Source organism: Pempheris klunzingeri, chromosome 21 (assembly GCF_042242105.1).
Source record: "Pempheris klunzingeri isolate RE-2024b chromosome 21, fPemKlu1.hap1, whole genome shotgun sequence".
Classification (NCBI taxonomy): domain Eukaryota; kingdom Metazoa; phylum Chordata; class Actinopteri; order Acropomatiformes; family Pempheridae; genus Pempheris; species Pempheris klunzingeri.
In genome coordinates, this window is record NC_092032.1 from 1,456,882 (window position 1) to 1,482,670 (window position 25,789).

Genomic DNA, 25,789 nt, shown 5'->3' on the forward strand with positions numbered 1-25,789 from the left:
AAGAAGGAAAGAAACCAAAGCCTGTAGCGTGCAGTGTGTCCACACATGCAAACCAGCTGCTGTTGAGAGAATCACCTATGGAGTGAAAAAGGTTAACTGACATATCACACACACAAACCCAGAGAAGTCTCTCTTCTCTCTTTTATTCTCATTAAGGGATCAATGCCAGAAAGACCTTACCAGCATCGTTCATCCAGGACAATTAGTAGTTTGTACTGAAGACCTTACAGCCACATGAAGGCGGCAAGTATTAGTTCCACATGCACATGCGAAAGACTAACTCGCTCCCACCACTGTTCTCTTAATGTTGGGTACCAGCAAGTGCTGCCTGGACTGTTGATTTCATTATAAAAAAACATTATATAATGAAAATAGTATCATTGTATTTGGTTGTGGTTATGTAATAGAGACTGTTCAGGTTAAATTTTACATATTTCCCAAAAGAAAAAAATGTTCCCACACTGCAATTTTTAGAACTGTAAGAAACCTTTGTGAAAAACGATTTTTTTATATTCTTCTTTCCTGCTGTTTATGGTACTGTGGAGATGTTTCACTGCAGCTGATTCTTAGGGTCATTGTAATAATAATTCTAAACATGGAAAACATAGTGACCATGGGATCAGCACATGTCGGAATCATGACAAGAGTCATGATTCCGGGGGGGGTAATAGTGAATGTGATTGGCCATGACTGTCCCTCCCTAAAATGTGTGATAATCAGTCGCTGAATGTAACTAAGTACATTTACTCACGTAGTGTACTTCAGTACAAATTCAAGAAACTTGTATTCCACTTTATGCAGCTTTCTACCTGCCCATGTTATCTATCATCTACAGCAGTAAATTGAAACCTCCAGCAGTGATATTAATCCAGGAACGTCAGATATGACAGGAAAACACTGACTGGGAATATTTTACTGCACAGTTTACACTTTACTTCTTCCATCACTGCTGATTATGTATTCTTTCTGATCCCATCCTATGCCCAAGTGCGGCACAAGTGCACCCGGCAACCACCAAATTATTAAGACCTCAAAGCCCCAAAACCCTGGGCATCGATGAAGACCTTTACTCCGGCAAGTGAGTCCTTTGAGCAGGATGTGCTGATTAATGTGGACTCATGAAAAGGTAAGCAGAGCAGCCTGGTTCACCTGTTAGCGGAGAGGAAGTGTACCGTAGAGCCCTGCACAATGCTTTCTCAAACCACTCTGCTTTGTAGCCACTTTACCCTGCAAGCGGAAAAACATTATTTTTAAGTCTTGAATACGAGATGAAGAACGAATGAATTGCTGAGAAATGGAAACATTTGATCTGGCCTTGGAGGAGAACGCACACTCCAATGAAAAATACAATTAGGCCCTTGGAGACTGTCTACTGCCTCAGCACAGCAGATGAGTGATTAGAGGCAAACATAAACACGTTTCCTCTGGTCTATATTTGTCTCTTCCCCGGCCTGTTGTCTCCATGCTTGATATCATGGCACTAAAACAAGATCAGACTTTATATATCTCATTATTGTTACTCGAGAAACAGCTCCAGCCGTGGAGGGGGAGCAATACAACTGCTAAAACACACTGTGTGCTTGTGTTGCATGAGTCCGTCAAGCTAGAAGGTGTTCGGATGTGCTCTGAGACATCAGGCCAGGCACGCTGGCTCATAGATCTGCAGCTAAATGTGCCGAGTCATGTTAAAAGAACGTACATTGTAAAGAAGTAAATGTAATTATTCTATGGTGCTTCTGTCCCCCCCCCCCCCCCCCTGCAGAGCTACAGGCTGTTTAGTGGCATTTCAGCAGAGCCACAGTACCTGAGGCACCCCCCCCTCCATCCTCCTCAAATGTCACATGATTGGTCAAAGGTCTTAAAAGGTCGACAGTGTTCGGCCCACCCTGGTTTTATTGTATGTTCTCATTGTTAACACATGCTGTTGCTGACTATTGCAGAAAAAGGAGAAAAAAAGTGCTATTTCAAAAACAAATACAACATCCAGGCTTTCAGGATCGTTGTTGCATGGCATTACCCAAAAGGCATAGTCGGAGACACAGGAGGATTTTAAAAGAGGGGTATTTTATTTACCCAAAGAATTAAGAAGCTGATTTCCAAAGCTACATAAGGTTCCTCATCTCTTCCATTAAAGAGGTCAAAACAACATTCATTTAACCCCAACAAACGGACCTAACCTGAACTGAGCACAGAGCGGGACATACACCTGACACATGACACAAAGACTAGCAGGACAGCACAGCTAGACACAGTAACAGCTGCACAGTAACACTAACAGGCCAAAGAAATGTATGTACCTGTACAACGGACCATCTCAGAGACTAGAAACTAATACAATGCAAATGATAAATTAAATGGGAATGGTATATGAATTCATCACGTGTCTGTGTGGAATGAGAACAAATTAGAAAACATTTGAATTCAAATTTAAAAAAGCAAATTATTAAATGTAAATTCGAAAGAAAAATGAAGTCCCAGAAGGTCACCGACATTCACAGCAGATGTGTGGCAGCAGGAGCAGCATCACAGTCAGAAGTACCGACGGCTCTTTAGTGTTCAAATGAGCCAGTGAGACGTGACGGTGTGACAGTGAGCCAGCCTGATCAATATCAGCGAAATAACAAGGTTCACTGAGTCACTGAAACTAAGCATGAAACAGTACATCTGCTTTCATTTACCCATGTCATCAAAAGAGAAGGCCCCAAAACCAATGGCATGATGGGAGGGGAGGTCAGAGAGGAAAGAAGGGGGGGAAGTTAATCAGGGCTGTTTAGGTGATTAGCATTAAATGTTCCTGAACTTTGCCTCATGTGAACACAGAGGCACTTAAAGGTGTTTGAATTCTCATCTTAAGTGCCGACCAGAGTGGTCCACTGCTCAGCTGATACAATTATGCACATAGAAAATAAATCAAATTCAGTAAAATCGTTGCATAGTGAATTCTGAATACCCACAGTGGACCTCACACTAATTAGAAGAATGCTTTCTGACCTACATCTGCTGTCGGTGTCTTCTGCCTCCAACCCCATTTGTTCCTACTGACGACTCACAGCTCACAAATATATAGTTTCATTTTACATTTCTTTAAACGGCCACTATTCTTTAACAGACATTACTCGAAAGTGTACATTTGTTGGGGACTGTTTACAGTGGTGGATGGTCGTTTAATGCAATCATGTGGCTCATTAATCTGTTTTAACAGACAGCAATAGCACTCTGTGGACCAGAAGAACAGGAGGACTTAGATAGATGTCAGGCTTTGGACACACACACACTTTCAGGTCTAGGCCATATCTATGAAACCAGGACTGTGACTGTGAAAATAAAATGTTTAAAACCCGAACAGAAAAGGAAACGTGAGCATTAAAATGATTCCATCTCAGTTTAATATTATACATGTCACTCCCCTGTGGCGATGAGTTCACCTGGAACTCTCAAACCACACGGATGTCGAGGCTGTTTCTTTTTGCTAAAGCAGGATGGGTTGAAGTTAACTTTTAACTGACGTTACGCTGGTGTGGAATGTGTGACAGCTCAATAACGTTAGTCTATATGTACATATGGTGATTAGTGATGTGTTCGTACAAGTTAAACAGTCTGGGGTGTAACCGTATGTTTCGGCCCAGTTTGAGCAGAGATTGCTGTGGCAAAGAGCAGGAAGTCCAGATTAATCAGTGACACAAGTATCAGTATCATCAGTCCTGTTTTATATTTAAGTCTCCAAACGTGAATCTCAGCTTGAAATTCTGTAGTCTTCAGCACACTTCAGTCCTCTGAGTCACATCAGACTGAGTCTCTCATTTGGCAAATAAAGACAGAGTGGATAACTGTTAAGCACTGGTGTAGAAACAGGAGTGCAACAGGCTTTATAAGTTCAGTATACATGTTAGGACTGTTGGTGTTTGAGTAGGTTGGACAGTGATTAGACACTGAGTGGCAGTGTGGGTGACTGTGACTGTTCAAAACACTGCTAACGCCACTAAGTCGGTATCTAAATGTTCCTGTCGTCATTTCAATATTTGTATTAAGTATCGTTACTGATCTGATGGAGGTGGGAAGGTTTCTACTTTTATGCAGCCTATAAGGGAAGGAATGTGTTGATCCACACAGCTCTGACGTAGTGTGGAGAAGGCTGTTAGCTGTCCTAACTTGTGATACATGTTCCTACCATCGATCAGGCTTTTGATTAAAGACTACAGTATATACACAGTATAAATAATGTTTTTTATTGTGAAACAAACAAGAAATAAGACAAAAAAAAAACACAACAGAAAACTTGAGCGTGTATAACTATTCACCCCCCCAAAGTCAATACTTTGTAGAGCCACCTTTTCCAGCAGTCACAGCTGCAAGTCTCTTGGGGCACGTCTCTATAAGCTTGGCACATCTAGCCACTGGGATTTTTGCCCATTCTTCAAGGCAGAACTGCTCCAGCTCCTTCAAGTTGGATGGGTTCCGCTGGTGTACAGCAATCTTGAAGTCATACCACAGATTCTCAAGTGGATTTAGGTCTGAGCTTTGACTAGGCCATTCCAAGACATGGAAGTGTTTCCCCTTAAACCACTCGAGTGTTGCTTAGGGTCATTGTCCTGCTGGAAGGTGAACCTCCGTCCCAGTCTGAGATGTAGTTGGCCTTTCTGAAACATGGTAGTCAGGTCAGATGGTAAAAGGGGAAAAATGGATGATCTTATTGCCCTCGCCAGTATTCCCTGTCAGGTGGTGGAAAGAATCCTGCTTACCAGGAGGGGAATGTTTGGCTCACAGTGGCTTACAATGATGCTGGTGACATCATCAACTGGGTGTTCAGATGATACTACATAAGGCACTTCTAACGCATCTGATGCACAACTTAATATATTTATATCTTGTAGTGTTTGTCTTCTGCTATGGTCCCTTGTGAGCCTGAAATAAAGTTTGAAATGAATACCTTGCATCATTTAAACCCAACCAAACCCTTTACATAGAGCAGTAGGCCTGCTCTGGGTGGAGAAAACAAAAGAACAAAAGAACAACAAAACAAGAAATTACATATGTTGACACTGGATAAATTCAAGTTTGAAGTGCAATGCAGGCACTATGTCTCCCTGAGATTTAGAATCCGTTTTATTTAAGGCTACATGCCTTGCAGAAAAAGTACTGATGGCCAACACAGACAGTGTGGTACCACAAGGCGCAGGTGGTGCTCTCAAAACAGACTTGGATTGTTGTCAAACATCATCAGGTTCACATTGCTCATCCACAGAAAGACGTACAAGGAAGCTGTTTAAACTTGGACATGGCGATATAATATCAACCTGTGTTACAGTGTATGTGAGTGTAAATATTAGCTCTGGTCCTGCAATTGTAGAGTTGGATTCTTATCTTCCTTCAGCTGCACCAGTGTCCTTAGAAAGTGCAATGACCTGCTGTTCACCCAGTTATGTTGAGGTAACCCATCTAAGGTGGATCCCAGTGTTCCAGCTGAACATCAGTCTGGAACAGAATGAATCCTCTTACCCAACCATCTACATCTGCCCCCGAGCTCTCCTCCCCACAAGCCGACACAGCTGGGATAGGTCATCTGGAACAATTGAAATACAGGCTTTAATGCAGTCTAATGCCAATTCAGACACAACATTCACAAGAGTAGTGAGTACCTGGGTCAATCAGCAAGGACATTGCTAAGTCTAGCCTCAACCTGGCCCCTCCCTCCTGGTCCACACGGTAATCAACATTTTGCTTGTGGAGGATTTGCTCTGCAAGCTACAAAGTCTGACAGTTCTGGTTATGATGACTTGTATATGATGGATGGCCACAGAGATCACCGCATTGTTACCTTGCACACAAAGACACCACATGAGGTTGAGTCCTGCTGTTTTGGATGAGGTATTGTGGAACTCCACCCAACACAGACCCTGCCAGACAATGAAAGTGGCGGCTTGTTCTTTTAGGCCCTCTGAGAGCTGCTGTCTTGTATTCTGTTATCTGCCAGAGATCAGTTAGAATGTACTGTAGAGCAGTGATTGTCAACTGGTTTGGCTTCAGGACCCACCGTCACCCCTTAATGACAAGCGAGGAGAAGTTGAACATTTTCAACTTCTCAAATGTATTCAATGGAAAGATGGTGCAGTTTGAATTTACGATGTGTCACCTGGTAACATGCACGGAGTGCCTGTTCTTGCTTCGAGCATGAAGAAGTAAGACACCTTTGTGATGTCCTCAGGTCTTCGAAAGTACTCAACAGGTTTATCTTCAAGAGAAGAGTGTTGTCATACTTGTGTTTCACCATGCTCAATTAGCACATGAAAACAAACTTTGCAGGTCTTCTTCTATACTGTGAAATGGCGGGTGTAATTCTAATTACAGGGCATTATCGCCACCTATTGTTAAGGAGTGTGAATAGATGGCACTCCGCTGCATTAAAAATCCCCTTCAAAATAAAAGCACAGGATTTTTTTCTCAACATTTCTCTTTGCCTGCGACCCTGAAAACGGGTTGACCTACCAGTTGAGAATCCCTGCTGTAGAGGACACAGGTGGAACAGCTGATTAAAATTACATTTTGTACAGAAGGATGAGAACATTAGAGAATCTTACTTCATACTTGAGGGGAACCTCTGATGGATACCTCTCTGCCGAGCATGAGACAGTCGGGGCTGTATTCTCTACAAGGCCATTTGTCTCGGGATGATAAGGCGCACAGAGGCTTCTTTTAATACCGAGCCTCTGCCACAGGCTGTAGTTGACCTGTTGGTATGTATGTTAGCAGAGCAACAGTCATATTGGGGATTCATAATGAATCATGACTGTACCTCACTGCAGAATTCTGAGCCCTGGTCTGTTAGCAGTCTTTTAGGTGCACCAAATTTGTAAAAGAAATCAAGTCTACAATTGGTCACCTCATCTGCTGTTTTACTCTTTAGTGGGTAGGCCTCTGCCCATTTGGTGAAATAATCAACCATGACACATGTGTGCTGGTTGCCACCATCTGTTTGAGTGAGTTTACACACTAGGTCCATCCCCACCAGTTCAACAGGCTCTGTGACCTGGGAGACAAAATATATAGACATGAGCATTGTATCATTGTCAATGTGTGTGGAAGCTGACAGTGTATGCCACCATTTCCTTTACCTCAACTGGATTGTACCCCCTCTTTTCTTTGATACTGGCCCTCCTTGACTGGCACTGGGGACACTGGGCAATCTAAACACACAAACATTACGACAGATGTGTTACTATCAGTTAGTCCTCATATTGCAAACTAATGGTAGGCTCTTAAGCAGGCATTGTCATACCAGCCCAGGAAGGCTACAGAACAGTACTTCAGTGTTACATTCACAGGCTTCTCATAATTGCAAAAATTATACATTACACTCCATGAAATCAAATTCTAATGTCATGTACATTATCATTCACAACACAACATGTAGTGAAAGGACTTTCAATGTTAGGGTTTCAGGAAAGGGACATGATAGGATCAGTGTATTCTACTGTATGTACAGAAGGGAATGTATGGCAGGTGGATGAATTATAAGTTGTCATTCATGAAATGGTGTGAATTGAATGAGTCATTGAATGAGCATTCCACATTATTTTGAAGATAGTAACTCACCCACTTTCGAATGTCTTCCTCCATGCCGGGCCAATAGTATCGGCTAATAACGGCACTGTGGGTTTTCTCCACACCAAAGTGTCCCCAAAAATGGCTGGAGTGAAACTCCTCAAAGATGCTGAACCGTCGACACGACCTCAGCAAGGTGCTCTGAGCCGCTTCTCTTTCATCTACAAATGCAGTGAGGGTCTCCATCTGGTGTTTCAGTGTCATGTTGTTAGATTTATTGGGAGATATTCCACATGGCATGCATTCTTACCCTTGATCCTGAAGCTGTCAGCTCTTCTCTCGATGACACACCGTTCTTTACTAGTCAAACCTTCAGGATAGAGCTCGTGCAGTTTCAGATTCAGCACAATTCTGGGATCCATTCTAGTAACCCTGTGTGTCCGTCCTGATTCTAACTCAACCTGCCAACTACTTCTCCTTTCCACCCCCACCTTTTCACATACAAAAAACAAAAACGCACACAAGAAAATACACATGGAAAAGGACAAATACACAAATCACACTGCCAAAGACAAGACAAACCTACAATGTCAGACTGTCAGAAACACAAGCACACCTCAGATACACACCTCACCCACTATCACTCACTGACTCTCATTTACTATCACCATCAATCACTCTATCACTCCTGCATCTCTCACTATCCAGCTGACCAACTCTCCAACCTGCTGAAACACCCACAAACCTGTGACTTAGACTGTATACTGTAGGCTCTTGCACCCCCCCAAAATCCCAGTTGTCTACACCTGTGCATGCCAACAGGTGGTGTCTGCTCAGAACCAGAAAGACTAACAGCTTTGCCTGTACAGAATGTGTACACATACAGGGGAACTGACTGACCACATCACTGAACACACCGTAAGAGCTGGTGAAAAGAAACTAAATAGACAACTTCATTTTATAGCATTACACCTGAGGAAAGAGCAAACTTTCAGAGGGCTAGCACCTTAATTCACAATGCACCATATTCCATCTGACAAGTTACAAAACCAAAACCACAGAGTAACTAAAATATGCACAATATAAAATAAAACACCGACAAACCTTGTGCCCTTGTCAGCCAGGTGCTAAACAATACCTAATATTACTATATTCTTGGTTATAAACGTAAATTAAACCTTTCCTCGTTTTCCGTTTTTTTAAAAATAACTTCCGGGTTTTTAGCCTTCAAAATAAAAGTACCCGCTGATAAAGGTAAAAATGAATTTAACATGGAAAGAGCATTATTTGGGTCATTTACACAATTAGATATACAGAAAAACAAGGACAAGCATAATTTGAAGGAAAGAGTGTACTGAATAGTGTAGAACTGCTGGCAGCTGAAGGAGAAGAGGCTAGCTTCCTGCAGGAGAAAGTTACAGGAGCTCTCAGAAGGTCTCATTTCCTCCAGTTGAAGGATATGGATGCCCCAAGCTCTTTCTTTTTTAACTTGGAGAGCTCGGCGGCACAGAGGAAGCAGATGACCTGCCTTAAACGTCCTGGAGGCAGAGTGATCACCAATCCAGGCGAGATGAGGAGCCTTGCTGCTGACCTCTTTGGGTCAGAGGAGTGCAGTGTGGAACTCCTGGGGGGGCTCCCTCAGCTCAGACCTGGAGAGAGTCGAGGTGGACTGAGTTTTTCCCCTGAAAGGCAGCTGGCGGTCCCTGTACGAGCTGCCTGTTGAAAAGCGGACAGCAGACCTCCAATGGAGAGTCGTACATGAGGCAATAGCCACAAACAGATAGAGAGCACACCTGGATTCAGCGGTGGGGGAGGAGTGTGTTTTCTGCTCACAGATTGAAACCTTGGTGCACTTTCTGAACTTTTAAAAAGGTGGTTTCGGGGTCTTGGGGTGGTCTTTTCCTTTGATCTGTTCATTTTTGGTCCAAACTACTGTGCAATCAAAAAGAAGATGCACACTTTAGTGAATTTCCTATCTGGTTCTGCTAAGTTAGCCATTTGGCTGATTTGCAGGAACCGGATTCAGGGTGCTGGCAGTGTGGAGGGACTGCTGACAGCCAGACTGAGGGTAAAACGTAGAATCTAATGATGGAAAATCTGCAGGGGGGGGGGGGTTGGAGAGCTAATTGTTAATCTGTGACTGAAGGAAGTCTCTATGAGTTGTTGACTGGTGTGTTCTGCTTTAGGTGTTTTGGCCTTAAATGTTGGTGTGAGAGTGATCTATTTATGTTCTCTTAATAGTGGTTCAATAAAGGGACTTTGAAAACCTGTCCTCTCCTCTCCTCTCCTCACTACCTTCTCTCCCTCTCTCTCCATCTCACCCCACATTATGTCTTTCTTCCTGTAGATATCATCCTTTTCCTCTACTTTTTCTTTTTTCTTTCTTTTCTGTTAGTCATCCCCTGTTTTCTATCCATTGCTCTCTGTCTGCTTCTTTGTCAATTTGTTTTTGTCATCATTATATTTTTTTCATCCTGCAGATCTGCCAGCACTTCTCTAAACACAGAGGAGAAAATAGAGAGCTGCCCTGAGGAGAGACTTAACGCATCAGATCATATTCACACACAGTCACAGCTGTCTGGTGGCATTTCACCACAGGTTGTAATAAAATATTAGGAGCACAGGAAGGAAATTTCAGAATATTTTTTAAAAGTCAAACTAAAATAATTTAAATTTTCAGCATTTTCCTGTCAGGAGAACGTTTTGAATGTGGCAAATGTATTTATTCACATGAACATCTGTGAGACATGCAGTTTGAGTTGACGTTTCTTCCTGACATCACATGAGCTACTTTCTGCAGTCATTTACACACCTCCGCTATTCTATCACATATTTTAACACAGTTGAACGGTTAGGTGCAAAACCTTATGTGTCAGACGCAGCAGAAGCTAGGGACATTTGAAATGCAAAACTTGTGTCTTTATAACTGAACAGAATTAATACAATCCTCAAGGATACTTGTGCCGTGAGCTGCAGGATGCATCATGTTCATGCAACGTAACTGTAACATATCTATATCAAACACAACCAAAAGACAAACACAAACCTGCTGCTGTGCTTGGTGGGTAATGAAGAAGGTTGTTTTATGGTAATTGATTTATTTTTGCAAACAGAAATCTAATTTAACCACAGAGAAACAGAGTTTATATGCAGAAATTGTTTGCATTATGCATTATTCCTTTTTTTGGCTTCTTGTGGTACAGGAACATGCAGATAACACAAAACCAGATATATCGTCACCTTATAAATTTATAAATGATAATACAAAGTTGACAATTCAAGGACCAGCATTTATGTTGAATTCTGTTCTGCGTAGAATATTGATGCTTCTTTTAGCTCCCTGCTGCACCAAAACAATGAGCTTAAAGGCCAAAGTGACACGTACTGTATGAGCATATAACGTTCTGATGTTCTGTCTTTGCCTGCGAACAACTGTTAAAAGAATGATCCATTTCACCTTTTGCCAATCTGCCATTATTATTGGTAATGTGATAAAAAGACAATAGCGGTGGCTTTCTGGTGGTTTCCAGTGTCAGCATTGCATGCACTGTTGACCCATCCACCCTAACCTCTTCCCTTAGAGTAAGTAACTCTAAAACAACACCACACTGCTCCCACCTTTGCTCCTGACAGACAAGAGTCACAATTTACTTGGTCACATTTCACATTACATGCAATCAGTTGCTAATATGATTATGGCAAGCAGCTGTTCTTAGTTTGGATTCATGGTATAAAGTGTACAAATTATATATGCTGCCAGTCAACTTAACATGGAGCCAGTGAAGGCTAAAACTGCTGTGATGTGGGATTAACAGTTCCAGCACTGTTGCCTCACAGCAAGAAGGTTCCGGGTTCAAATCCAGGTTTGAACCTGGGGCCTTTCTGTGTGGAGTTTGAATGTTCTCCCCATGCTTGCATGGATTTTCTCCGGGTTCTCCAGCTTCCTCCCACAATCCAAAGACATGCAAGTCAACCGGTGACTAAATTGGCCCCTAGGTGTGAGTGTGAGTGATTGTCTGTCTCTGTGTGTTGGTCCTGTGATTGACTGGCAACCAGTTCAGGGTGTACCCCACCTCTCACCCACTGTCAGCTGGGATTGGCTCCAGCTCCCCAAAGGATAAGGTTAAGGTATAGACAATGGATGGATGGACTGCAGAACGGCGGAAGCAGGTGCTTAAGGTGTTACAGTGGTGTCATATATTAGCATGGATGTGTTTTTCTGAATCGTTTTTGCAAGTGAAGGGCGGTCCTGAGCTTTTCAACAGAATCAGTGATTTTACCACAAGTTAAAAAATTCCGATGATCTAATCCTTGCATCTCTCTTCCCTGGCAGATGTATGTGACATGCACAGTGCAGGCGAAGGGCACTCGTCTGGCCAAGCCTGTGCTTTCTCTTGGGCTCATGTGTCTGGCATTTCTCACCGGTCTGAACCGCGTGGCTGAATACCGCAACCACTGGTCGGACGTCATCGCCGGCTTTATCATCGGCACTGCCATCGCCACTTTCCTGGTGAGACTCGCATACACAAAGGTTGCATGTGATGTTAAATGCTTGTGTAGGACATTGAGTTATTGAAGGATATGGAGTGTGTGATAGGAGACATGTCCAGCTGTTGGGATGATGCTATTGTGTTTGATGTGCATATATTACACGTACAATGCACACATTCAGACACAGGTAACTTAAATTCTCAGTTTCTGACTGGGAACTTTTGTTACCTCAAATCCCTCCCTTTCCTGGTAGTCTTATAATGGGGTGTGTTTCTTATCAATTCAGATAAGAATTGTTTCTTTTATGAGTCCAAATTGATTTATGGATTCAAAAAAGTTGGTTATTGTAAGATATAAATAATGTAACGTTGGCAGAACCTAAAGTTCTATAGAAGATTTATAACACCTATACCAAAACAAATTAAACAAAGAAATAAATATGTGCAATTTACTGTCATAATAAAAAAAAGCATTGACTTAGCTTTTTCGCTTTGATAACTGAATTGTTTTTCAATGCAACATGAATTTTATGTGTCACATTAAAGTGATTATCAGTTCTGCCCCCAAGCTGTGATTTGTGACGGACTGCTTTTCATTTTTCATTTTTGAGAACTCATCATCATGAAAACTAATGGCATGGCTTTGCATTTAGTATTGGCAAGCAGTGGGCTCCACAACACGCATTCCTTAGTAACAAGTTACAGTAATGACTTAACTGTTTTTTCAATAATGAGTGGCGTAAGAGATTACAGTTTGAAAGGTGGAAAGGTGCCAGTTTACCCCTTGGGCACTGCTGATGTGCCCTTGAGCAAAGCACTGAACCCCAAACTGCACTGTGTGTGTATGTGAGTGTATTATGGGCCTATGTGTGTGTGATGAAAAAAATGTAAGTGTAAAAAATGTATTACCCCAAGAGGGATTAATAAAGTTCCTCCTCTTCTACTTCTTAAGGGCATAGTGCAGCACCTGGACAGCATAGAGTGCACACACACCCAGAGTTATCTAGAGTTTATCATAAAAAAAACAGCAAGCATTTGGGTGCATTTTTAATAACTAGATAATTAGCTTTGCAAGATGAAGCTGAAGTGTTATATGAATGCTTGGAACACCATGCTGTAGAGACTAGCGTCAACGGGGTCAAGCACCAAACCCCAACCACCCAACATAAATTGCACCACGCAGCAAAGCTTCCAGGCAACTCCAACTGGAAGAAAAAAGGCTCGAACCGTATACTTTTTCATTTCAAAAGATAAGTCGATATATCTTTGGTGATAACAACTGGCAGCACTGTTGCAACAGAGAGGGTGATCTCCACTGCTGATAACAATAAGTCACAGCAAAGCAGAGACCTCCAGCAGGGTTGATGGTCAGTAAATCCTATGACTATAGCATGGCTGAAAAGGCTGTGTAGTCCCACACAATTTTCTCAGCATTATTTGATTGGTCAGACAATGACTTTCATGAAGATGGTATGTTCGATAATAATAGTGAAAAAGTGCCCCCTTTCCAATTTAATTACTCTACTTTTAATGTGGAAGTGTTGACCTTTATTGACACAAGCTTAACAGCAATAGAAACAAATGGCAAAATAGCATCGAAGTGAGGTGGGTGAATGTCAACAGTATTTCTGAGAGAAACCCAGAGCACCAGAGTCGTGACTGTTGGGCTTCACCAGAAGATGGTGGAGGCCACATGTTTCTGTCTTTTGAACAAAGGACTCCTCTCTGAACTCAGTTTCCCAGAGTCCTTACGTTTTCACTCATAGGTGCTAAATGCACCTCTGGACCTTTGCAGCCACAATTGGCCAAAGTGGGACACATGACCCTACAACCTCAGGCCACAAAACCAGAGCTCCCCCACTGCTTTCCCTCTTTCTGATCGCTCTCCTGGATGGAGGAGAGGCCAGGTCTCCTTCCAGAGCTCTCTCAAACCCCTGAGAGCCCCAGCCTCAGTGTGGCCTGTACCAGAGCAGACCACCTTTTTCATGGCAGCAACACAAAGTCCTGCCTGAACCAAGTTTATCAGCACCAGCAGGTATGACCTGAAGTCTGCCAGCTGATCTTCAGAGCAACAGGAGCACACCAGGAAGTTAGCACTGAGCTGCTAACTAGCAAGGAACAAAGGAGTGACCAGATTCCTCCAACCTGCAACCAGGACAGCAAGAACAAAGAACCAGAACCTTCTTCCAGCCTGGTTCATCAACAGGCTGAGAAAGCAGCACACTGAAGGACCTTCTTCTTCCCTTTGAGGACTGGGAACAAACTCTAACTGGGCATATATATATATGTATATATATATATATATATATATATATATATATATATATATATATATATTTGATTTGCTTTAATGTTCACTGAGTTTGATTATTGTGATGTGTTGTAGTTTACTGTGCAGCCATAAAGTTTAGTTGATGTTAGTTTGCTCCCACAGACACAGAGTCTACAGACTAACCATCCTCTCCTCTAACCTGGTACCTTTATCTACACACTACACACATACAGTTTTACAATAGGCCTCCACTGAGAGACAAAGCTAAGCTAAGTTAGTCCTCCACCTATTCACATGTACACACCCCCTCACACACACTCTCCTTATTGTTTGTTATCTAGTCACACTTAGATTGTTTGTTTGTTTGATTTTGTCATGTTTTAATAAAAGTTTTAATCCACATGCTTTAATATTGTACAAGAGTGAATACTGCCAACCTCTACTCTGTCAAGAACTATAATTGGAATCCCTACATTTATTGGTGCCCTAGTACCACTGAGCACAACATGACTATGACATGACTCTGTTGTAGTGATGCATTCCAATTGATTCTGTGAAAATGTACAGTATAGTGATTCTTACACCACATGCTGAATGGCCTTCATCAGACCTGTTATCGTTATACACTGTTGTCCATAAAGTTGGAATAATTGTTCAATACCCCCAATCTTGTTAAAGCCTGAATCCACAGTTTGCAAAGGTTCATTGTGGTTTAAGTTTCACTGTGATATGTTTGGAAGAGTTTGATCAATAAAGTTGAGAAGATCTAAACTTTATTTATCAAGAATAAATCACATTGTCACAATCATTTCATGAGAAGAGGTAAAACACATTTTATTCCAACTTTATGGGCAACAGTGTAGTTTAAGCCATTATTTGAATACTGGCTTTGGTTTTGAAAACTGCCGATAACAAACACTTTTAGCACACAAAATGCCTGCTCGTCAGAAATTCTTTCATGCATGTTCTGTAAATATTCCATCTACCAAACAAAAATATGTACTTTTGGCTTGTAAAAAAGATAGGCATTAGTCAAAGATGCAGAAAGGTCCAATGGTATCAGAGAGTGGACACGAACAGCATCCGGCAGGGTCACACAGTTTAGCTGCACATCTAATTGCTGTCAGTCTGTGTAGGCTGTAAGGCTCTGCATGCTCTTTGTATAGCCTTTGTTCTGTCATATATATATATATTAAAGCTTGTCTTCCCTTCACAGCTTTGCTGCACACCATCATGAAATACACTCACAGTGATGATGAGGAGGCCCCAGATACAGCACGTTTCCTAGCAGCAGCAGTAGAAAGAAAAGATCACCTCCCTCCCTTTTTTCCCTCAGCCTCTGTCCTCCTCTTGCACTCGACAGAGGAAGGCCAGTACATTCTTTGCTGGGACTAGAGGGCTTTGAGGGAGAGAGAGTCTGTGATGAGGTAATGGTGGCCGTGGTTCGGAAATACCTAGAGCACCATTAGTGATGGATGGACATAGGGAAAACACACAAAGCACACAAAACACTTTTCTTTTGATACCTGAGAAGCAGACCCCCTCCTCCCCCCTCTTCTCTCCTCTTCTTATCCTTGTTTCCTTACCTCTCCCTGTTTCTTCTCCTCTCATCCCCTCTCCTCTCCTCTCTAATAGCTCTAATTATCACAGAGAACAGTGAATCAAAGAGAAGATTGGCCCCTTCCTGGCTTTGTAGGGATGCTATTATATATGTCCAAATGATCTCTACAAGTGACAGCAGATATATTGGGCCCAATAAAGCCTTTAAATCTCCTACAGATGGGTTGTGGGTCACAACAACATGGTTTTATGTCCTGGGAATTAAACTCATAAATAGGGCCTACAAATACAAAAAGAAAAGAAAATAGAGAAATAAAATAGACAGATTAACATGAGGAGATATACTATATTTAGGAACTTAATATGAATCTGAATATAAAAACTTACCTCATTTATGAAAATATAAATTGGTGCTACCTGACTTTTCTAATACTGCATTATGTGTTTCTAGCTTTATTTCATCGCATCTTTAGTCGGCTTGCTTTATTGTCCTCAGTAATGCAACGCCTTTCTTTGGTAAAATGAAATTATGATGAGTTAAACTCATCAGACAAGAGTGTTATCACCAAACAGTATTTTGTTTTAGTACACAATATTACATCACATTTTAACACTGAATTTAGGATATTCTAATTTAGATGACAGATAAAGAAGTCAATCTTACATACTTGTTGAATCATCAAACAGCATCTCTACTTTACATAAGATCAGATCATGTTCTCTGCACACACTGGCTGGTGAGATGAATGGAGGTGTGAAAGTTGGCAGGGTTTGGAACTTCCATCTCGAGTTTTCTTTTGTCATTACTCACACATGAGTACGGCTGTCACTTCTCATAGAACAACAAAATGAAACTATGGATGTCTCCGGGGAGAGTGCACTCTGTCGTGTTTTGCCCCCCCCCTTTCACCCTGCCTTTGAGTGAGAGGTGCAGGAAACTCAAAATGGTGAATTTGTAGTTAAATAGTTGTTAGTGTAATGCCGGCCGAAAGAAGCAAGAGCATCCTTCTTTTCTAATCTGATTTTGACAAATCACTCTGACCCCAGAATTTTGTTTAAGGTTATAGACTCCGTTATCACCTACTCCTCTTACTCTTCCTTTAAAACTGACATGTGGCGTACTGCAAGGTTCAGTTTTAGGTCCAATTTTATTTCCCACTTGGTCAAGTCATCTAACTTCATAACGTATCTTCTCATTTCTACACAGATGACACACAGATATACCTTCCCCTGAGCCCTGGTAATTCTAAAAGCCCAGCTGCTGTTTTAAACTGTCTCAGCAATGTCAACTGACAAGACCCATCTCCAGAATAAAACCAATGCTGTCACATTCTGACCTGGAAAAAGTTATTCATGCATTCGTTTTCTCTAGACTTGATTACTGTAACTCTCTCCTCCATGGTATGAATCATAAATCACTCTCTCGCTTCCAACTAGTTCAGAATGACCAGCTTGACTTGTCACTGGTTTTAATAGACATCACATCAGCCCAGTCCTGAACTGATTTTAAGATTTCACTGATCACATTTAAAGGTAGCATGGGTCTGACCCCAAGCTACATAGAGGAAATGGTGACCTTACATGAGCCGGTTGGCAGCCTTGGATCCTCAGGTGGGCTTCTGCTGGCCGTTCCAGAATCAGTGCTTAATCCAAAGGTGCTTTTGCCGTTAGGACTTCTCAGCTATGAATCAACCTGCCTAAGGAGATGAGGCTTTATTTCTGTCTGGAACGCGACGCTGTAAATCCATTGTATATAAGTTTATAGGGAGCAGAATTATATTTTGTGCTCACTTCCTGCTAGGTAAAATACAGAACTGACTTGACTATGTCAATGTTGTCACACACATCTCCCCACCCAACCAGAAGCCCCGGATGTCTGAGGAGGTCAAAACTTGCCTCGAGTACTGTAACACTGCCTTCAGGCCCAGTGATAGAGCCCTCTACAGTGCTGCAAGAGCCAACCTGAAGAGAGGCATCAGTGATGCAGAAGGGACCTACTAGAGGAACATCGACCACTTTACCAATAATAATCCCTGTTGGTGGTGTGCCAAGGTGAAGTAGAGCATTCAGCACATCACCCGTTACAACACCAGCAACCATTCGGCTCAACGGTGACGCCTCACTGGTTCTTCAACAGCTTGCAACAGCCACATCGTCACTGTGCAGGATCAGGATGTGAGGTGTGTGCCCACAGCAGTACATCCCAGGAAAACTTCCAGGCCTGATGGTGTGACAGGAACAGTACATTAGGAATGTGAGAACCAGCTCTCTGAGGACTTCACAAAGACCTTCAATCTGTCCCTGCCTAAATCCATCGTCCCCCTCAGGCCACAGTCAATTCACTGCTGTCATCATGAAGAGCTTCAACACCAGCAATGTAAGGATGCTTTTCATAGACGTGCATGGTATGCCGGCTGCTCAGACAGACAGGAGAGCCATTCAGAGGGTCGTCAGTACCTCCCAGAAGATCACGAGCTGCTCACTGCCCTCTTTGGAGGACTCTCTCAACTCTTGCTGCCTCTGTAGCCAACATACTCAAAAAACCACCCCACCCTAGATATCATCTGTTTGACCTGCTGCTCACTGGTAAATGCTTCAGGTCGATCATATCATGGACAAACAGACTTAAGAACAGCTTCTACTCCATAGCCGTATGAGAACGGAACAATGCCCAAAACTGACACTTATAGAACACAGATGCCTACATAACCACGGCTCCTTTATATGTATATATTTGTTTAACTGCACTACTTGTATATAGGGCCACTACAATTTCAGCAAATATATTCCTAAATGCTGTTTGAATGTGTGAATGTCAGGATTGCTGCTCAATTTCATTGTACTCTGAGCGGTGACAATATAGGTATTCTATTCTAAAACACTATTTGTTGTTATTGCATCAGAAGGAGTGGCATCAAACCTCCGTCCCAGTTCAGTTGGTGTGACTCCCTGGCCCCTCTGTTAATGGAACAAAAGACAAGAATAAAAACGTGGTTTGCTTTTGGCTGGTGAAGTCTGCTGGTGTGCATTATGACACTCCATACAAAGTTTACAGGTTGCAGTGTTCTGTAGGACAGAATGGACTGCACTGGATTTGACACCACTTCAGCCCTCAGAGCTTTTGTGTATCTCTTCTCTGCTCAGCCAATTTGATATTGGTTATTTCATTTTGAACCTCAAAGCCAGGTTTAGCTCCTTATTAGAGGAGCTCATGCAACACCCACATCCATCACAACTAAGTACAGTACCCCAGAGGAAGAAGTCAATGAACACATATGTGACCTACATACTTCAGTTACTTTCTTAATCTAGCCAGGAACGCTATCAGTCCTTGAAATTCAATTAGGCGCACATCTCTGTCCTCGGCTCAGAATGAATGTGTGTGTGTGTGTGTGTGTATCACTTGGCTATAGGTCTATTTTCATCTAAGTGTGTATTAAATTTGCTATATGTATGTGTGTGTTTGTGTGTGTATGTGTTGTAGGTGGTGTGTGTGGTCCATAACTTCAAAGGCAAGTTACTGCTGAGCGAGGATTCACCAGGGGGTCAGCGGCCCAACACAGCCATGCTGAACATGGGTCGACTGGAGAGTCCTCTGGAGAAGTATATCGCCTCACAGGTCAGTGCAGCACAACTCAACACGCCTGCACCCAGAGTACACACCATTTTATGCCCTGAATTAAGTCTAATTGCCCTTTCATGCTGGAATATTGCATGTCTTAATGAAGAATTGACGGGATAAAAGATGTGGACATGGCCACTGTGACCCATTGGTTTATGTATTGCCACTCTGAAGCCTAGCGTCGAGCTGGTCTATTTTCCTCTAAATGGGACCATAATTTACTAAATGAACATCCTGCTGTGTTGAAGAAGACTGTAAACTAGCGACTGAGACCATAAACTCATCAGGAAAATGTTTAATGAGCTAATAAATCAGGAGAGAAGTCGGCTCATTTCCTCATAGACTTCCATCCAATTAGACTTCTGTTTGGAGCCAGTGGAGTGCAGGACGTCCACTTCTTTTATACAGTCTTATTGTATGAAGTAAACTCATACTGTACATCAGCTTCAAACCAACATGATTCGTTTAATTCTCATAGGGCTGTAACGATTGATCTGCATACACAGACAGATTACATAAGGGCTTTATACGTCTGTATGGCCGCCCACATCTTCAGTTATTAAAATAGCTCTGGAGTTGTGCGTATAGAAAACTGTTGCTCTGAATTCAAAAACACCTGAGCCAATCAAAGACTTTTAGACAAGAATAAGGAAGTGAAAAGGGTACATAGGATATAACTTCTATAGGATATAAGCAGGAGACAGCACGCACAGGACAATAAAATGTGCACTGACACCAAAATTCACCTGGAAAGGGTAAATCAAGTTAAATGTACAGTGACAGGTGTCACCTACAATCAGTCAGCAGTATATGACACATGATTGTGGTGTCAGTGTTTCCCCTGCTGAGTAAAATCATACCACTGTGTAGTACTTTCATTTAGTCTTAAAACAAGTTGTTACTTTCATCAATCAGTTGTTTGCCGTATAGTGGTCTTGGAGAAATAATGAGAAAGTAATTATCAATGAAAATCTGTGAATATTTTGATTCTTTATTTGAGTATTTAAAATATTATTGTAATATTAGTTAGTGGTTAATATTATTGTAGTATCATTGTATTATGTGTATGTGTGAATTTGCTACACCTCACCTTTTCAAATCATTGTAAACTAAATACTCTCAAGTTTTAGACTTCTGCTCAGAAACACTAAGCAGTTTTGAGACATCACTTTAAAACAATCACTAATCATCACATCACTAATAAAAAATAGTTGATAGTCTAAAAAACTGAAACTGTTGTTAATTGTAAGTGTGCCCCTTATCATAAGTGAGGGCCAATGACTAACCAACAAAAGATGATTCTTTTAAAGTCATTGCTCTCTAGATATATGTTGTGAGAATACTCACGTTGCCCTGACGCTGGTGTAGAGTACACTGTTAAAACGTATTTTGTATGTGGATAAACAACAAGTGTATATGTCTCTGAACATTAGCTCTAATGGTGTGTTTACACCAAACGCGAGGCAAATTTTTTGTGTGAGTAACGTGAATAAATAAAAATGATCTTCGCCTCCCCTTACTCGATGATGTGAATATATATCCACCTTTGGTGGAAACGCACCTTTATTCACCCGTGGTCAGTGATGTAGTGACAGACAACTGGCATCTTTACGTTCTTGTTCTTTTCTGACACAAAACTAATTCACAATGTCTTAATGTGACATTTACTCACGTATATGCACACACACATTCTGCTGATGTAGGAGGCCGATGAAGAAGATGAAGAGTCTTGCTACATTAAGGAGCGCCTCCTGGCCTTCCTGCACTGGCTGCAGGATCTCGAATGGTTCCAGCGTTGCAGAAAAAAAAGGCAACAAACAATGAAGTGGTTTAAAAGCAGAGCTCTGCCAAATCTCTGGACACATCTCTAATATGACTTTCTTGAAGCAGACTGACACAACTAGGAGGTACAATCATGAGTTAGTGGACCCTTTATAAGGTTTGTTCACTGGCCTCCCACTGAAAAGACTGATTAAATAATTAAATACACTGTGATCTGTTCTTCTCAGACACGTTTCATGTGTCCAGGAATCCATGTTGCAAGTTGGCTCCATGTGAAATAGGCTGTTCTGCTATATTGACAGCAGCCTTAAGAGAACGAGAGGCTTATTGTCATATTTTGGATTAAACTAGTGTTTTTGCTTAATGAGAATCATCTGTGTTATTTTGCTGTCCCACCTTATGTGTTGTTTTTTTATCTGAATTGATCCTGCTGATCTGCTTACTCTCACAGTGTCAGAGCATTCTTACTTCTTTATGTCGAGATGACTCAGATGAATCAGATTCATAACTTTGTCACGCAGATGGTTTGACCTGTCATAGTTAGAAAAACACAGGTGGAACAGATGTGTAGTACCAATGACACAACTATTCATTTCATATACTTTCACCATTGTTGAGGTGTGAGGCCTTTTTGTTGTAACCAGCCGATTACAGTGATATAAACCCATTAAATGGCCATTACCAGTCATTTGGAGCATAGATATGATGATGTAGTTTGGCCCTAATCTACCCACCTATTGGACCAGCAACCATCTTGGTCCAAAGTGACCAAACCAAACCAAAGTTTGTATTAAATTAAACTGAAGAGAGGATGAAGGTGATTGAGCCAGACAAAATGCTGTCCAGAGTATTTGGCCTGTGTGGTTGAAGTGCTTTCACTCCTTTCTCTTTGCATCTGAGTGAAATCTGTGTTTTCTACATTTTCAGAATTCCTAATACCAGATGTGTTTCTATTTACTCTAGCTTGCGGTGTTTTTCTTTTCATTTCCTCTAACAAGATACACATTCAGCAGTGAAACGGTGAAAATACACAGCTTCTATCTGATGATTCAATTCACAGCTTCCTGCTGAGAGAGCCTGCGCTCAGTTGTCTGACAAAGAGTAGAGAATCTCACACTCTCACCTCAGCTACAACAGGCTCGGTGGAAAATTGCCTGCTCTAAAAATATCTTAGCTTAAACATGCCTGGAAGCTAAACAAGCCACAGCAAAGGAACCTTTGAGCAGCAAAAAATAAATACCATGCTTTCATTTAGTTATTTTTCCCTCTTTGCTGTGCTGGAATGATACCACTTCAAGTCTCTACTACACGATGAAACTGCCTGGGAGACGCCATAGATGATTACCCTGAAAGATAAAGAAATGAAACAATGATATGATCACCATAGAACCAAATCTGCTTTGTAGAAAATTGAACACTCGCTGACTTTAATTAAATACCCAGGAGGAAATCAGACTTTCTTGTTTTGCAGGGTGAGTTATTGCTTGCTTTATTAGAAACAAACCCGGAGAAAACTGAAACTGTCCTTCAACATAAATGCTGTTATCTCTCCTTAGTCAAATGAAAACTCTAAAGGTTCAAAAGGGAGACTTGATGTGGCAGCTTCAACAGTCTGCTGGAAGGGATTATTTTAACACAACCACTAACTGTACTGAGGAAAACGAATCAGGGAGGGTGTCTTTCATAATAGGATTTTCCCCAGGGGTGCTGTGTGAGCCCTCACGGACACAAGATGCAACTGTGACATACTGTGTTTGTCACATCCATGATTCAAATGAATATATTCAGAAGTGGAGCTTCTTCAAGTGGAGAAATGTGTTGGTCAGGTAAAAATACAGCAGGGTCACATGTCATGCTAATTCTGGGTGGTATGCCACTCTTGATGAGTGCTATGCATTAGATACTACTACTACTACTACTACTAGCACTACTTGATGTATAGGCCCAGTAATACTAGGAATACAGTTGCATTCAAAATTATTCAACCCTGTTCGCAAATTAGGTGTATTGGCAGAATTTACAAACTTTCAGCTGTGGTCAACAGCAGCTCAAACTAGAACAATTGAAACAGCTCAACACAACTAATATTACAAATGGTTTCTCCAAATGGAACACAATATGCTACTTTTAATGATAACTGGAGTCTCAAAACCCCCTAAAAAGAATCCCTCATAACAGCACTCACTTGCAAATCAGGTGTTGCCTCAAACACACCTGATGCAACTAATCAATGGCCTCATTAGTTGCATCAGGTGTGCTTGAGATAGAACACATCAAATATCCGGACTGGCTGTGGGTTTGTTCACAGTGACGTTTGGTTGCATGTTAGAAATATGGGGTCAAGAGAATTGTCCAAAAAGTTAATCATTGCTTTGCACAAACAAAGAAAAGGATACAAAAAGACAGCAAAAGCACGGAATGTTTCTAGAGATCCTGTTGGAAGCGTAGTTCAAAGCTAAACGAACACTGGCTGCCCTACCTGGATGTGGCAGAAAGAGGAAGCTATCAACAGCTGCCACCAGATTTCTGAGGAGGCAGGAGGCCAAAAACCCTCAAGTGACTTCAAAAGACCTGCAGTAAGACTTGGTGGTAGCAGGCGCTGAGGTTTCAGTCTCTACAGTAAGGTGTATTCTAAAGAAGTTCACCACTACTGACCCAAAAGTACAAAACAAGTCGGCTCCAATAAGCTCAAAACCATACAAATAAGCCACAGAAGTGTTGGGATTCTGTTCTGTGGTTCAATGAAACAAAACTGGAACTTTTCAGGTCTGTGGATCAGCGGTATGTCTGGAGGAGGAAGAATGAGGCAGACCCTGAAAAGAACACCCTGCCTACAGTGAAGCATGGAGGAGGCTCAGTGATGCTCTGGGGCTGCTTTACTTCTTCTGGCTCTGGAAACCTGCAGCGTTTGGAGGACAAGATGGATTCAATCAAGTATCAGGAAATCTTGTGTCTGTGAGGAAGCTGAAGCTTGGACGTCACTGGACCTTCCAACAGGACAACGATGTCAAGCACACCTCAAAGTTCACCAAGGCTTGGCTTCAGAAAAAGTCCTGGAAGATACTAGAGTGGCCGTTACAGTCGCCTGACTTCAGTGCCATAGAAAATTTCTGGTGGGATTTGAAGAAGGCAGGTGTAGCACACAAACCCAAGAACATTAGAGAGCTGGAGGCTGTTGATGAGGAATGGGCTCAGATTTCTCAGGAACACTGTCAGAACCTGGTGTCTGGCTGTGCATCACATTAGCAGCAAGTCATAACAGCAAAAGGTGCTCTGCTAAGTACCAGAGATGCTTCTCAAGAAGAGGTTGGATAATTTTGAGACGGCAGTGTTCATTAAAAGTGGCATATTGTGTTGAATTTGGAGAAACCACCTGTTCTTGTTTGAGTTGTTCATTGAACCAAGCTGAATACTTGTAAATTTTGCCAATACACCTAACGTGGGGGGTTGAATAAATTTCAGTGCAACTGTATGATGACATTAAAAGGGTGGTCATTGTGGTACTATTAACGACACTGGAATCATGTAAGCTCATGTTTTGTAGGAGTGAATTTGCATGAAATGAAGCAAGAGAATTAAAAACATAGATCAAAGAAAGGATATATTTATTTTAAAAAAAGAACAAAGAAAGTAGACAGAGAAAAAGTATTTTTAAAATAATGGTGGGGGGGGGGGGGGGGGGGTGGCTGCTGCTGCTGCTGCTGGTTTTATATAACATATGAAAACAGCTTGCCCCTGGTGGTCCACTGGCACACACCAATTCCCAATGTACCACGCAGTGGCACACTCTTGGTGAGGCATCTGTCATTGGAATATGACACCATTTATGGTATTAAAAGAAGAGTGCCGTACAGTCAGCCACTTTTCTACCTCCGCATTACTCCAAGAATAGAGCTGCTGTATAAAGATAGGAACAAACAGCCACATGTGAGCCAGTGAGGGAGATGCTCTGTTCACACATTCCCTGGATGTTGGCCGAGGAGGCTGAGGATCATTCCAGGCAAAGCTGACAAAGTGATTTTATTATGCAACCCAGAGAATCACCTTGGCCACATTTATCGGAAATATCCCAGGTTGAAATATAGCGGAATTTTTCTGCTGTGAAAACCTCTTTAAATGATTCTGTTATTGGAAGCCCTCCCTTATTAGTATGTTTGTGGTCGAACTCTACAAGTCACATAACACTAAAAGAAGTCATGAGCTAATTCTAATTCTAATTCTTAAACCAACCTGAAGTCCTTTCCATTGCCCTGATTCTCCTTTTTTTCCCTCCTTCCCTGCAGAACCACATCGCCTTCGCAGAGGTCACATGACGTGGAGTCGGCTGTGTGGCAGACCCATTGGACGTCCACGCTTTTCACCGTCCGATCAAATTAACCGGAGCGCAGTGCTAAACCCATCCTGTGTGTGTGTCTGGTCTGCAGTATGTTGTTGTATGTCGTCTTCATCAGGCCCCTGTTGTCATTCGCAGCTTCTTGTATTCAAGGGAAAAAAATAGAACGTAAAAAAGGGTCAGTAATTCAG

At 41.9% G+C, this 25,789-nt stretch overlaps 1 protein-coding gene across 1 annotated transcript in view; it reads left to right on the plus strand.

The window, feature by feature from the left end:
- plppr5b (phospholipid phosphatase related 5b) overlaps nucleotides 1-25,578 on the plus strand; it is an 83,756-nt gene extending 58,178 nt beyond the window's left edge. Inside the window, exons 4-6 of the mRNA XM_070853080.1 lie at nucleotides 11,873-12,049; nucleotides 19,346-19,480; nucleotides 25,549-25,578. Coding sequence (XP_070709181.1) covers nucleotides 11,873-12,049; nucleotides 19,346-19,480; nucleotides 25,549-25,578 — 342 coding nt within the window. The remainder of the gene's footprint in view (nucleotides 1-11,872; nucleotides 12,050-19,345; nucleotides 19,481-25,548) is intronic.
- The last annotated feature ends 211 nt before the right edge of the window (nucleotides 25,579-25,789 follow it).